A 14433-nucleotide genomic window follows, 5' to 3' on the forward strand; every position below is an offset into this window, starting at 1 on the left:
GATCCGAATTAAGGTGCTCGGTAGGTGAATATTACGCGACAAAACCACGTCAGTAAGCGGCGACACGACGTACTTGCCATCAGGTACGGGTGGACAGGGCGTCAGGAGGACATTTGTAGCCGCCTGTGGAGACAGCCTTGCAAATTCAGCAGAACATAAGCGGTGTGGAGCACGAGTGGTTGCGTCGGCAGGAAGCGGCAGATCCAACTGTACAACACCTGCGGAGCAGTCAATTTGGGCAGAGTGTTTCGAAAGGAAATCGAGGCCGAGAATTAGGTCGTGTGGACAGTGTTCAAGGACGATAAATAGAACAACGGTATAATGGCCCCCAATGGTCACACGTCCTGTGCACATTCCAAGGACAGGTGACGTACTCCCATCGGCGACTCGCACGGTGCACGGTACGGTGGGGGTCAGAACCTTTTTGAGCTTTCGGCGGGGAGCAGCGCTCATAACTGAAAGCTGCGCTCCTGTGTCAACGAGAGATTTAACAGGAACGCCATCAACTTCAATGCCCAGTAGGTTTCCACATGTAGGCAGGGTCAACAGAGGATTTGTGGGCCGGGTCGGAGTTGCAGCTTCACCTCCGGGAGCTGCACCGCCTAGTTTCCCGAAGCGAAGCGACCGGTGGCAGAAGGGGACGAAGAGCGGTGAACGAGAGGCGAACGGGACCTACGACCTTGCGGAGACGGGGAGCGGCTGGATCTTGGTGGAGCACTGTCGGCGTTGATGTTCCTAGTCGGCATATAGGGCGAGAAAGTATGATTGTCTGGTACTTGGCGGTAGTGACTCGGAGACGACCACTGAGGAGGCGATGACCAGTGGTTGCGGCAATGACGGGCGATGTGTCCGATACCGGAACAATTAAAACAGATGGGCTTATTATCCGCTGTGCGCCATTCAGCTGGGTTGCGACGGAGTGGTGGAAAGCTTTGCGTCTGGGGGTGAGCGGTCGGAGAAATTTGGTAGGTGTTTGTATGGCGGACCGAGCAGAGAGATGGAATGCCCAAACTTGCTATTTCCTCCTGAACGACCGCTTGTATAAGGGAGATAGCGGGTACGCTTTCCCGACAGTCTGAACGAACTGGAGCCGGGGCCATGGCCTCAAGCTCACAGCGAATGATGCGCGTTATTTCTTCTGGTCCTGTGGGCTGAACGAACCGCGGCGGGTCTTCGCAAGATGTCGCGGCGGTATTGGGCAACCGGTTGAAAGTTTGAGTGACGCGCCGGCCCTTCGCTTCTTCGAAGCGCCGGCACTCCTTAATAATTGCATCCACAGTGGCACAATCCTTACACATCAAGAGATTGAAGGCATCGTCTGCAATACCTTTCAATATATGGCCAATCTTGTCTGCCTCGGTCATGTTGTCATCAGCCTTGCGACAGAGGGCCAGCACATCCTGTATGTACACGACATAGGATTCTGTGGACGTCTGAGCGCGGCACGCAAGTTCTTTTTTTGCTGCGAGCTGACGACCGACAGGTCTGCCAAACAGGTCTCGCATTTTTTCTTTGCAGACATCCCAGCTCGTTAGGTCAGCTTCATGTGTGTCATACCATTGCTTCGCAGTTCCCCTCAGATAAAATATTACGTTTGCAATAATCATTGTAGGATCCCACCTGTTGTTGTCGCACACTCGCTCGTACATCGTAAGCCAGTCCTCGACGTCGGCGTTGTCCGTGCCACAAAATGTTCCCGGGTCCCGTGGGTGAGTGAGGATGACCATTGGCACGGGCTGTCGAGGCGTTGTCGCTTGTGTCGGTTGATTTGCCATTGTGGCAGCAGGTAGATGACGTCCGCTGCGAAGTTCCGTGGCTGTACCCCACACCTTCCACCAAAATGTTGCGGGAAGAAAGCAGGCCCACGAGTGTAAAATAACGTATATTTACAAATGATGGATATGGCGTTCAGGCAACTGCCAGACTTCGTCTTTCTCTAGGCCAAATCAACTTCTTCCTTCACTTCACTGTAACAATATGATCAAAATTGTTGATCCACGCCGGCAGGGAATGCGCACCTCAGTGTCCACTTCTTGCCGTGCCAAATTCGAAGAAGAAAGGCCTCTGGTCCAGGCGATGTCGGCGTGGTTTGGCACACCCGAGTGGCAGACCCGCAAACGTTGTATGCTCTGCATTTGCTTGTAAGTCCGTGGCGAAAAACGTCTTGCAAGGTAAATTTAGAGGCTATGGGCGCCACTGACCATAAAAGGAGGCGACAAAAAGGAGGGACCACTGGGCATGGCAGCTCTACTGGCATGATGAGCTCAAACGCGTTTGTTTTTCCCATACAGATTGCTGCCCTACGGCTCACACCAGCAGGATACCGAGTTAATCAAGATTACTTCTTGGTTTAACAAGAAGTTCAACAAAAATATGTCCAATAATGGGGGCACACATCAAAGTGCAATATTTTTCAAAATTACCCATGAAATGTTCCTGTACTCGTGAAGTTGTGTGTAATATTTTAAAAAAGCTTTCTTGTAATCTATGTCTTGCTTTGCACTGTGAAATTTTAATGGAGCTGAGGTAGACAAACATACTTTTTCTGCCAGAAATATAATACCAATGCCCTTCACGCATTGTAGTAGTTAGCCACAGCATTTTAAATATAAATTGCAGGGGGTTGAGTTCATGGCTTGCGCATTTGGCTTGAAATAATCATGTTTCACTGATATTCAACACTTCCTCCACCTTGTGGGATTTCACAGAACTGATTTGCTTCATTTGGGATTGCAACCTGTGAGTGCAATTTTAATTGACATTTTTACTTGAAAAGTGGCCTTTGTTTACAGTTGTACTATTACTCAAATTTTTGATGGCATGATCCTATGGCCCATACAGCCTGACCATAATGGCTGTAAAAATTTTTGATGCACTGCAAAGTTTCACTTGATCTCGTTGGACATCACCAAGAGTTTCTCTGGTGCTGCGAACGATATTTTAGCCACAGAAGTTTCAGAATATAAAAACAAAAACACTCACTTTTGTAGTCTTGGGGCCTGGGAAATAGGTATTTTTGATGCGTGCTAATGTTTTGTCAACAGTCACTAGAGAGATAGGCTGCATTTTCCTGAAGTGCATGCAGGAGTTGCAAGAGAAAAATACACAAACACTTTCACCCTTTTGTCCCTGGATGACCTGCACTACACCACCGCGGATAAATGCTCCAGAATAAGCTCTCCCTCCATTCATCTTTCGGGGCATAGTAGTGACAACACCATGCTTGTGATTGGGTGGTCAATCATTTGAAAGCATGTTAAAGAATTCTTTCTTTTGCTTTCTTGTTTCTATTTGCATTACAGTCCAAAGAACTTCAGTTTGACCTGGTTGGTGTTTACTGCATATCACAGTGACCGCAAATAAAGACGGGGACAGCGAGAGAGAACACATAAAGGTTTGTTGTTGGTGCGTTCTCTCCCGCTGTTCCCGTCTTTATTTACGGTCAATATGATTTGCAGTACAGTCGCTGATGGATTCTTTGGGCTCTTAAAATTCAGGCTTTGTGGATATTCCAGTCTTCATAAATGCTCCATCAGGGTTCCCATAGAGCTAATGCATTGTTGCAAACGATTTTTCAGACGAATTTAGGCTTCAAAGTTCGATTTTCTGGACTAAATCTCTCGTTCTCAGACACGGTAGGGTGGCTAGAATGGGGAGGTGTGAAGACCGGCTTCCAGAAGCTGACCCCAAAACGCGTTCCTGCCTCTTGACGGCGCTGCCGGCGGGGGCGCCGTTTAGAGTGCCGTAGTTTCTCGCGGCGTCTGCATACCTCCGGGCGGGAAAATGATATGGTAGCGCTTAGTTTTTGCGTTTGAATGCGTTAGAATCTGACCAGACTTTTTTCTCTACATTGTAGATGCTGAGAGAATTTAATGATGTTTCGCTGCTCTCATTCCACATGGAAACAGCGAGCACCGACTACGCAGCCGACACAGCAACGGTTTCTGCGACTACCTTTTGCCGAGATTAGCGCGCTTATACCTTGCCGAAAGTATAGTTCATAGGAATCTCCATGCAAGGCCAGCGCATTGGAATAACCTTGAATGTGTCGCCCGCACATAAGTTACATATTTGGGAATGTAACATTACTTTAAATGGTGCAAGTTCATGCAATATATCAGCATTGTGGTGAAGAAATTCTAGAAAGTACAAAGCACTTGCTACTTAATACATGTTCATTGGAAATAACACAGTCATTGCAGAACATCACATTTCTACAAAACGCAGGGCTTAACCTTCTTGGCTTTGTTGTGGGTGATGCACTGATTTAAGCCTTTGAGGAAAAAGTGAATACGTGTTATACAATAAAACCTACACACTGATCCTGTTAGATCAGCGGAATGCTTTCTGCAGCCAATCTGTGGCACATTAGCTGCTAGAAGCAAGAAATTCTTGACAACTTTTGCGTGCAGTCGCGTAGTGCTAAATGCACGAGTGAACCTGTCCTTGAGTGTCTGAATCAGGTTGTATAGACAGACTGAGGGATACAGAAGCCCCCCCATGTCCCACTGCTTGCAAGCGTCTGCTGGCAATTGGTGCAGCGCACTTTCTTTTGTCACAAGGCAGGCATCTCTGCATGCCTTGCAATTAGTTTTAAGGATGCGCTTCCTGGCTACATAACCTGCAATATAATAGACCAGCCGGGCATCACTGTGTTGCTCCACATAGTCTACATGGTCTACGGCAACTTCTGCGGCTTCAGTAGGTAGTCCAGCGTCTTCCAAGGCAGTTTCTTCATTTTGTGGGAGTAGCTTGTCCTCGGACAGCAGGGACTCCAAAAGTCCAGGAGACACATTCCCTCCCTTGGGGACTCTTGGCCAAGCTGTAAAAACTTGTGCACCTGCATATACACAAGTAAGTTAGACAAATTGACACGTTGGATTACATGTTTTCTATTTCAATGGACCAGACTGAAATGCATAAGCTTGCATACTTCATTATTCCTTACTTCCATACTTCATTATTCAGTATTCCTTTTTTCCGAGAACTATAGTAGATTGGAATAAGCTGGCCGATAAAACTGTAACACAGGACTCACTATCACTTTTTGACACATATCTTTAACTTTTTTTTTTGCACTTGCTGAGATTGTCAGTGATATCACTGTTTTACTGTATGATTGGGAAAGATCGCCGATGTAACCTTGAAGTGCTTGTTTTTTCGCCTGTGTTTTTTGCGCCTGTTTTTTTGCGCTTTGTGAAGCACTTGTTTGAAGAATTTTTGAGTGCAATTCCCCATTGTTGTATTTATATTGTTTCGTGAACTTACTCGTGTACCACACTGCTAAGATCTTGTTTAAGATCGCAGTATTTATAAATAAATAAATAAATAAATAATGATGGACTGCGCAGGAGTGGGGTGATCATTGGCTCCGCTGGACTGTCTCACAATACCAAATGAACCCTCCAAGCAGTCCTGACTGAGGCGGGAAGTCATCAAGAACCTGAACCCAACCTTCTCAGTTAGATACGTCAAGAGGTCTTTAGTGGAATGTATGGTCACACGCAGACCTTCTGATGTGCCCTTGCTTAAGAAGCCGAGCCCTTTTGCATGGGCCTCCCACTGATCCAGAAATGCCAGCATGCTGTTAAGTGCAGTTTCTTGAGCACTGCCAAGTCTGAAACAACATGAAAAGCATTTACCACCGGCACACGAAAATGAGCACTGTTGCTGTGTGCATACCTCAAAGCTTCAGCTGGAAACCGTGATGTCATGGCTTCAACTGTTTGAGCCATCACGTCAATGAACACCCTTGTTGGCTCCAGATTTGAGTACTGTTGCTCAATTTTTTCTTTGCGTAAGCCCATGGCGTGCACAACTGCACTGTTGAAAATATTGAAGGCCAGGTTTACCCGCATCTTTTCAAATCCACTAGGGTAGATGTGTGAATATGTCAACTTGGGTGCAACTTTCAATGTCAAGGCACTGCTGTCGACCTTCCATGTCGTTGCAACATGTTCCCAATGAGCCTGCAAGATTCGATAATGGTTATTAAACCAGCGCTTCTTTCCAGATGCACCACATCTTAAATAATGAAGGCAATAAAGTAGCACGCATACTCGGCCCTTGTGTGTGTTGAAGCCATGCCTAATCATAGTGTTTCGCACACATTTCACAAGATGGGGAAAACCTGAGATGAAATGCAGGAACCGCTTCTTGTCGCATGGATGTGGAACCTTGCAGCGCACATGTTTAGCATTTCCGTGTACACCCATGTTATGCCACATGGCACGGTTCCATGATGCACCATCAGTACAGATGTAGTCCACATGCAGACCAGCTGGCTCACATAGAAGAATTGCCTCCAAAATTATCTTTGTTAGCGTTAGTGCCTTCACATTTCCATTGGAAGCAAATACACCTGAAAAAAAGTGAAGGTAGACATGAGTGCAATTACAAAAAAAAAAAAAAATCAGTGCTTTGATGACTGCTAATTACCTATGACCTGTGTCCATTTTCCCACGAAAGGCTGAAACATAACAACTAGGCCGTGATCAGCTTTTGTGTGCTTGTCTTGTGCTTCGGTGAACTGCCCCAGGTTTACGAAGCCTTCAATATCAGTAGTAGATTTGAGGTCCAGGTGAGTGGAAAATTTCATCTCATCAATAACTAGCCCACCATGCCTGTTCATTTCATCCATTTCGCTGGCCTTCTCCTTCACGCACTCAAGAAGTTTACGACTAAAACCAAAAGATGCTTGGAAAGCCTGCAAATATAAGATAAGAGTTATTAAATTATACTCAATAGGAAAAAGGTAGTCGCATACCTTGATGTACTTTTGAAGGCACACACGGCTGGGAAGTACAAGGATTTTGTGGCCCCTCAAATGCTCGTATAGTCTTGGGCTCTTCATCCTTAAAATCATACACTCCAAGAGCCACGCTTTATCATATCGATATTCCTGCAGGGATAAGCGCTTCGATGCCTCGAAACGTGCTCGGACAGCACACTGTTGCTTTTTTGGAAGCTGCTTGATCTGAAACAAAGGCACCAAACAGCAACATTTATTTAAGACGTGAATTATTGAAAACTACAATAGCTTATACCTTTGCCTCAAAACTGTTTTTCTTTATACAGGAATTCTTTTGTCTTAGCTTTCGGACGACTTCATGCAGGGTGTGAACTTTTCTGTTCTGCCGCCTCAAAGTGCGAACAGCACATTTGAGTCGCCTTGCCGCAGTCAGTACCAGTGCAACTGGGCGTTGCACTTTATTTTTTAAGCGCAACAAGCGAGCCATTAGTATTCGCCTCACTTTTCTGCACGTCAAACACCGCTGAGGCATCTGGGTCGACACATCTATGAAACAAACCAGAAAGGGGTCAGCTATCAATTATCTAAAATAAGTTTTCACTCTTATGATGCCCAGGAGACATTTACCGAAAAACAACATACCCTGTGACATGGATCCCTCACAACCAGTGGAGAACATGCCATGTCCAGATAATGTTGTGCAGTCCGACACATCTAGTGGCTGGAACTCATTGGTCTGTCCAACTCCATCACATACAGAGAGCTTTTCTGCACATACCAGAAGCTCTTGGGCCTCTTGCTCAGATGCAATGGTATGCCGGCAGTGAAGTTGACCAGCCAGGAAAACTGTGCAGCATGCTGAAGCTTGTTCTACGATTTCGAACACGGCTACCTTGTTGAAGGCAACTGGAGGAACTTGGCTTTTATGGTAATCAGCCGTTTGGTAAGATACATTTTTGTTTTGGAACGTCTGGCGTGACCAATACTCTGATGGCAGTTGAAGTCCAAAAATGAAGTGCTTCGCTGGTACTTCATCAATCGCTCTGTCCAGTTCGTCATTTGGAGCGAGCTGAACCGATTCGCATGCCTCATTGTCGTCTATGCGGCACTTTTTCGCAGGCACGGATGAGCATTGTCCCAGTCTCCTTTTCCTCTCTTTCGGCAGCGTCTTTGTCAAGTACGTGGGAAGATTCGGAAAAACTGTCGGAAAAGCACTGTCTTTCAGGGCAGGAACATCGCGTGGAATTAAAACTTCCTTTCTGCTCACGACGTGTACGAAATTTCTCATGATAAACCTGCAAAAATATAACAAAAAGTAAGCATAGTCTCTTTTACAGGAAAATCCCCCGATGTACCACCAAAACAGTGTAATTGCTACTACAACTCAAGATAATGCACGTCCAGGCGCGCTTCGATGGAGGCGAAATGCAAAATGCACCTATGTGGTGTATGATGCCAGTGCACGTTAAAGAACTTCCGATTGTCTATATTAATCTGGAGTTCTCCACTACAGCTATCCTCACAGCCCGTGCGTCACATGGGGTCGTTAAACCCCACAATTTGTTAACATGTGCAAGCCTCAACTTGTTTTATATGCTTAAACACGTGCAAAACGTACCTTGTGTCGAAATGTCTTTTGCAAACCGCAGAATTCTCTTGTAGTGGCTTGTCGGCCCTTAGTATGGCTCGTGCCCACTTTTCCATTTGGTCTTTGCAGGCAGGCACGCAGAAAAGCAACACTTTTTGTCTGCACGACTTGTAGCCAGTGTCGCAACCTGGCACAAAACACCACCTTTGCGTTTTTTTCTTTCCCGTTGACGGCATTCTTCACAGGGTGACAGGGTGTCAAGTGAACAGCAGCTCACACCACCTACTTTGAAGAAAAACTCAGGAAACGCGAGAAAAACACAGCTGCACTACACAGACCACTTTGCACTGCACCGTGGCCTACGAGACTGACAAGCTCACGCCGGCCCCGCGCTAGCCACCTTACCCGCGCCCCTGACGGAAGCGCCAAATTTTCGCCCAGTGAGAAGAACGCGCACCGGGGCCTCCCTATGCAATGGCGGCGGTGCCGCGGTCTTCCCACCTCCCAATTCTAGCCACCCTAGACACGGTGCCCGAACTTGAGGGCTGCCATGTTGGATTATTCGCTGGCTTCGCCAGGCTTGGCTTCCAGTGGCCTGCTATATAGCCTCCAAGATTGAGACGTGCATGCTTTCAGTAGAGAGCACACGACATTATCAAGTTTCGGAGGTCATGCCCGCTGTTCCTTGGCTGACAAAACGCTCAAGGGGATGGTACTTCTTGTTTATTTCTTTTCTCGGTCAGCACTACAGTCATTGTCACTTAATGCGGGATCGTTTTTTATTCATTTATTTATTTTAAAATTTTCAGTTGCTATTTGCACAAGGTGTGTCCACAGAGCAGGCATGTCTCGGAGACAATGTTGCGATCTCCAGCAGCCCAGATCGCAAATCGCCAATGCGGTGACACTCTTGTCAGACTGTATACGGAGATAAAATCAGTGTTGTGCAAATAAGAGCACATCTGATAGCCTCCAAACGTAGTATAAGGCAGGACATTATTAGAGATTTTCAAATTGCTCTAAGCCTAATAAATATAATGTTTAGGGGCTAAATGAGCTTTTCGGACTTGGTTTTTTCAGACTATTTCTCGGTCCCCGCTAAGTCCGGAAAAATCGGTCGGCGACTGTATTTTACTTCCCCCTATCACATCTGCAGTACTTGTTTTTTACCTATGCTTCACCACCAAGCCTGACACAATGGGTTCCTGCCAAGGGTAGATGCTGCTTTAGCCACACACATTGTTACACTAGTTGTTCTTTATCCATGCCTCAACAGCAGGCCTGCCACAGAGGGCTCCTGCCAAGGGGAGCAAAGCAGTGAGTGGTGTGGGCTTAGGTAGATGCTGCTTTAGCTGCACACATTGTCACAGTTCCTGTTCTTTACCTATGCTTCAACAGCAGGCCTGCCACAGAGGGCTCCTGCCAAGGGGAGCAAAGCAGTGGGTGGTGTGGGCTTAGGTAGATGCTGTTTTAGCTGTACACATTGTCACAGTTCCGGTTCTTTACCTATGCTTCAACACAAGGCCTGCCACACAGGGTTCCTGCCAAGGGGAGCAAAGCAGTGGGTGGTGTGGGCTTAGGTAGATATGCTTTAGCTGCACACATTGTCACAGTTCTGGTTCTTATGCTTCAACAGAAAGCCTGCCACACAGGGTTCCTGCCAAAGGGGAGCAAAGCAGTGGGTGGTTTGGGTTTAGGTCATCATCATGATCATCATCATCAGCCTGGTTACGCCCACTGCAGGGCAAGGGCCTCTCCCATACTTCTCCAACTACCCCGGTCATGTGCTAAGTTCTTAATCTCATCTGTCCACCTAACTTTCTGCCACCCCCTGCTACGCTTCCCTTCTCTTGGAATCCAGTTCGTAACCCTTAATGACCATCGGTTCATATCATATTAGTAATATTAGTAATATCATCCATATTAGTAATGATATTGCCGGCTTTGTCTCTTAACGCATACATCTGATTCTTGCCACTTCCTAGTTTCTTCTTCACTGCTTTTAAGCTTTAAGCTGAGAGCATGTTCAATTCTATCCACATTATACTTCCTTATGTCAGCTGTTTTACGCTTGTTGATTAACTTCGAAAGTTCTGCCAGTTCTATTCTAGCTGTAAGGTTAGAGGCTTTCATACATTGGCGTTTCTTGATCAGATCTTTCGGCTCCTGTGATAGCTTACTGGTATCCTGTCTAACGGAGTTACCACCGACTTCTATTGCACATTCCTTAATGATGCCCGCAAGATTGTGGTTCATTGCTTCAACACTAAGGTCCTCTTCCCGAGTTAAAGCCGAATACCTGTTCTGTAGCTTGATCTGAAATTCCTCTATTTTCTCTCCTACCGCTAACTCATTGATCGGCTTCTTATGTACCAGTTTCTTCCGTTCCCTCCTCAGGTCTAGGCTAATTCAAGTTCTTTCCATTCTATGGTCACTGCAGCGCACCTTGCTGAGCACATCCACATTTTGTATGATGCCAGGGTTAGCGCAGAGTATGAGGTCTATTTCATTTCTAGTCTCGCCGTTCGGGCTCCTCCATGTCCACTTTCGGCTATCCCGCTTGCGGAAGAAGGTATTCATTATCCGCATATTAGTCTGTTCCGCAAACTCTACTAATAACTCTCCCCTGCTATTCCTAGTGCCTATGCCATATTCCCCCACTGCCTTGTCTCCAGCCTGCTTCTTGCCTACCTTGGCATTGAAATCGCCCGTCAGTATAGTGTATTTTGTTTTCACTCTACCCATTGCCGATTCCACGTCTTCATAAAAGCTTTCGACTTCCTGGTCATCATGACTGGATGTAGGGGCGTAGACCTGTACAACCTTCATTTTGTACCTCTTATTAAGTTTCACAACAAGACCTGCCACCCTCTCGTTATTGCTATAGAATTCCTGTATGTTACCAGCTATATTCTTATTAATCAGGAATCCGACTCCTAGTTCTCGTCTCTCCACTAAGCCCCGGTAGCACAGGACGTGCCCGCTTTTTAGCACTGTATATGCTTCATTTGTCCTCCTAACTTCACTGAGCCCTATTATTTCCCATTTACTGCCCTCTAATTCCTCCAATAGCACTGCTAGACTCGCCTCACTAAATAACATTCTAGCGTTAAACGTTGCCAGGTTGATATTGCAATGGCGGCCTGTCCGGATTTCAAATGCATACGGTCAAAACTGAAGTACCATAGCAGCTTTGTTCATCCTAATGACTTAAGCTTCAGGCCACGTCTGCCCGTAGCCCAAGCACAAATGTGGACACTGTGCTAGGCTGAAATTCAGCTGAATGCAATTCACATTGGCTCAAACTGTGTGTGTCTGGTAAGGGCTGAAGTTCGTGCAGTCAACAACACAACACCACTTGCTACTCATCACTTGCCCGTCCACAAGGAAGGTAATTTTTCGCTGCAGCAACTATTCCCGCCATACACTAGCCATATATAGCTCACAATTGTCAACTTCTCGTTGCTGTCATCAGCCATTATTTCCCAGCATGCTCTGCATATACCACCATTTAATTCATAACACAATGTGGCCAGTAACCGTGTAGTGGGAAAGCAAGTGGTTCAAGCAATTAATGAAATTAATTTGTGAAAAATTTCCACACCTCTCAAGCCTGCTGTCTTGAGGAAATGATGAAAATTTGGAGAGGAACACACCCAGTGAATTTCATTGACATTTGTTGACCTTTAAAATTCGTAGAGTTGCCATTTAATGGTTGCACTTAAGATAGGTCAACTAGGAGGAGTTCACATGAATGAACATTTTGCATTTTTGCTAAGATCAACTTTTGTTGAGGCAGCATCCAAGCATCTCGGTGTTTGTGTTCCCATGGTGTCAGCATTTTGTCTCATTGGTATTTTAATCGTTTTGGCTTTGAGGTTCTGCTGCTAGACTGAGAGGCCTCAGCCTATCATTACCAGCCCTCCCAGGGCACTTGCAAGAATGGCGTTGAAACCTCTGCCCTCAAGCACTGCTTTAATTTAGAAGGGTGTCCCTTATACACGTTTGCTGTTCTTGATGCACAAGTTGCTCAGATTGGCATACATTTGCTAATTTTTTTATAGCCGACATTTTGTTCAAGTTGCAAATATCATACCTAAGCCTATTGCAGGCCACTACTGAGGCCTGGGCTTGCCTACCAGGCCCGAGCCCAGCCCGCGGGCCTTTACTGGGCTCTACTCAACACCATTTGGATACACTGTTGCACGTGTTGACGAAGCACTACTGGAGCAGGCTCATGGTTAGCAGTGTGCTGGAAATGCACAAGCTGTCAGGCGACTATGTACATGATTACTATGCGATGAAGCCACCTGTAATGAGTGGGGTAAAGATATAGGAGCAGGAAAATATTACTTTCTAAGGAGTCAAGATTGGCACAATATAAAACTAGATGTAAACTGCGCAAGGATGGTGAATGGGGCAAGTTGTAAACTAAAGCTAGATGTGAACTGAAAGTACTCTCTGGCACAGGTAAAAAATATTGTTCAAGAATGTATTCATCTTCAATCAATAATCAGTCAATAAGCCCACATTCTCAATAACTTTGGTCAACCGCACACATATTCTAATTGTACAAATTTTGTTTGGAATTCGGACGTTACATTCATCAAGTGCGACAGGTTTCCAAACTCATAATTTTGCTCGTATTCTTGTAGTTGACTCGCACAAGCCCTACTTTATGGTGCATTCCAGTGGGCAAACACGAGCACTCAAAAGCATCCCCAGAGTGGTCTGTCAAAAGTAGCTGCCCTTCAATGAGTGAGCAGGAGTGCTGTGCTTCAATAGCAGAATGGGAGCAGTTTGGCGATGCTGAGAGCAGTCAAGAGCCGTTGAAACTGCTCCTGCATGAAAAGCGGAGTACGAAGAAAGTCACGTGATGCAAACACGCCATATCCTTTTATTTTGGTTATGTTTCTGTCGTTTTGGCTCAGTGTGTGGCAGCAATGGCAGCAGAGGAGCGAAGTTCACGTGATAATCATTGCAGGAATGTGTAAACAACCTGGTCATATGATACACCTTTGCGCCTGCTGCTCTGGGAGGAGCACACGCAACATTTCAATGAGGGAGCAAGCAGTGGTACTCTCGCTGCACCGCTGCTTTTTGCTTCTGCTCCTGTTCGACCACTGGAATGCTCCATGAGATTGTTGCATGAAGAGTGCATTGGAGGTGAAAATGTGACAAAATAGAACAGAAAGGAGAGATGGATGAAGTGAGTTGGCATCCTCTCTGCATGGCATCTTAGTTCAAGTGCTGGCTGAGTCACTGTTGGTGGCGATGTCTGCGTTGCCAGTCCTTGTTAAGTGAACTAGTGTCGTCAGCGATTTTTGAGTCTGTTTGTCTGATCTTCACCTCGCTGCAGCATTCTAATGGCTCATATGTTTACAGGTGATAGGCCTTCTCGACGTGTTCACACCCTCAACTACACTGGAGGACTTCCATGATGTGTGAGTTTTACTTTTCTTTTGCTCAGTATTAGAATTAAAAGTGTTTGAATAACAAAATTTCGTAATTGAATCCAATGCCAAATACTTTCTCATTTCTTAACAAAGTCAAGTATAAAGTTGGCGTGGAATCTATTTGACGAAAAAAAGGGCTTACTTACATTTAGGGGTGTGTGAATACTGAATAGTTGATATTCAAGTGAATAATGAATTGTATCAAGAACAAAAAAAAAGAATATAGAATTGAACGTAAAAAAATATTTCACAAAATTTAGAGGGGTCCTGAACCACCCCCTCGCTGATAGCATACGTTGCTGTGAACATGTCAGCTAAATTTTGCAGTCGTGTGTGGTGCATGGAGCTTGCAAGTGGAGCGTGAAGTCACCCGTTTCGAAACGATCTTTTCAACAGAAGCCTTTTCCTCACTCTTCTTGGGCTGCCTTATTTCATAATATTGTTATCACATACGCTAGCCCCCTCCTCACAGCAGCGGGGTGCAACTATTCGATTACAGATCGCGAATGCCTGGCTCTCGTCTGGGTGGTTTCCAAATTCTGCCCATACTTGTATGGCATGCATTTCTCTGTAATCACGGACCACCACACGCTCTGCTGGCTTTCCTCACTCAAGGATCCTACCGGCCGGCTTGGTCG

At 45.9% G+C, this 14433-nt stretch overlaps 1 protein-coding gene and 1 long non-coding RNA gene across 15 annotated transcripts in view; one reads left to right on the top strand and one right to left on the bottom strand.

Annotated features, from left to right (window-relative positions):
- p38b (p38b MAP kinase) overlaps positions 1–14433 on the top strand; it is a 434540-nt gene that overhangs the window by 94516 nt on the left and 325591 nt on the right. For all 14 annotated transcript variants that reach the window (XM_065454289.1, XM_065454297.1, XM_065454290.1 and 11 more), the window contains one exon: positions 13725–13783. In XM_065454289.1, coding sequence (XP_065310361.1) covers positions 13725–13783 — 59 coding nt within the window. The remainder of the gene's footprint in view (positions 1–13724; positions 13784–14433) is intronic.
- LOC139061396 (uncharacterized) lies at positions 6081–6843 on the bottom strand. The gene is made up of 3 exons (XR_011515438.1): positions 6767–6843; positions 6439–6706; positions 6081–6361 (listed from the first exon to the last, which is right to left on the bottom strand). It is a non-coding gene; the product is annotated as an uncharacterized lncRNA (long non-coding RNA).

The sequence above is a fragment of the Dermacentor albipictus genome, chromosome 6 (assembly GCF_038994185.2).
Source record: "Dermacentor albipictus isolate Rhodes 1998 colony chromosome 6, USDA_Dalb.pri_finalv2, whole genome shotgun sequence".
NCBI lineage: Eukaryota > Metazoa > Arthropoda > Arachnida > Ixodida > Ixodidae > Dermacentor > Dermacentor albipictus.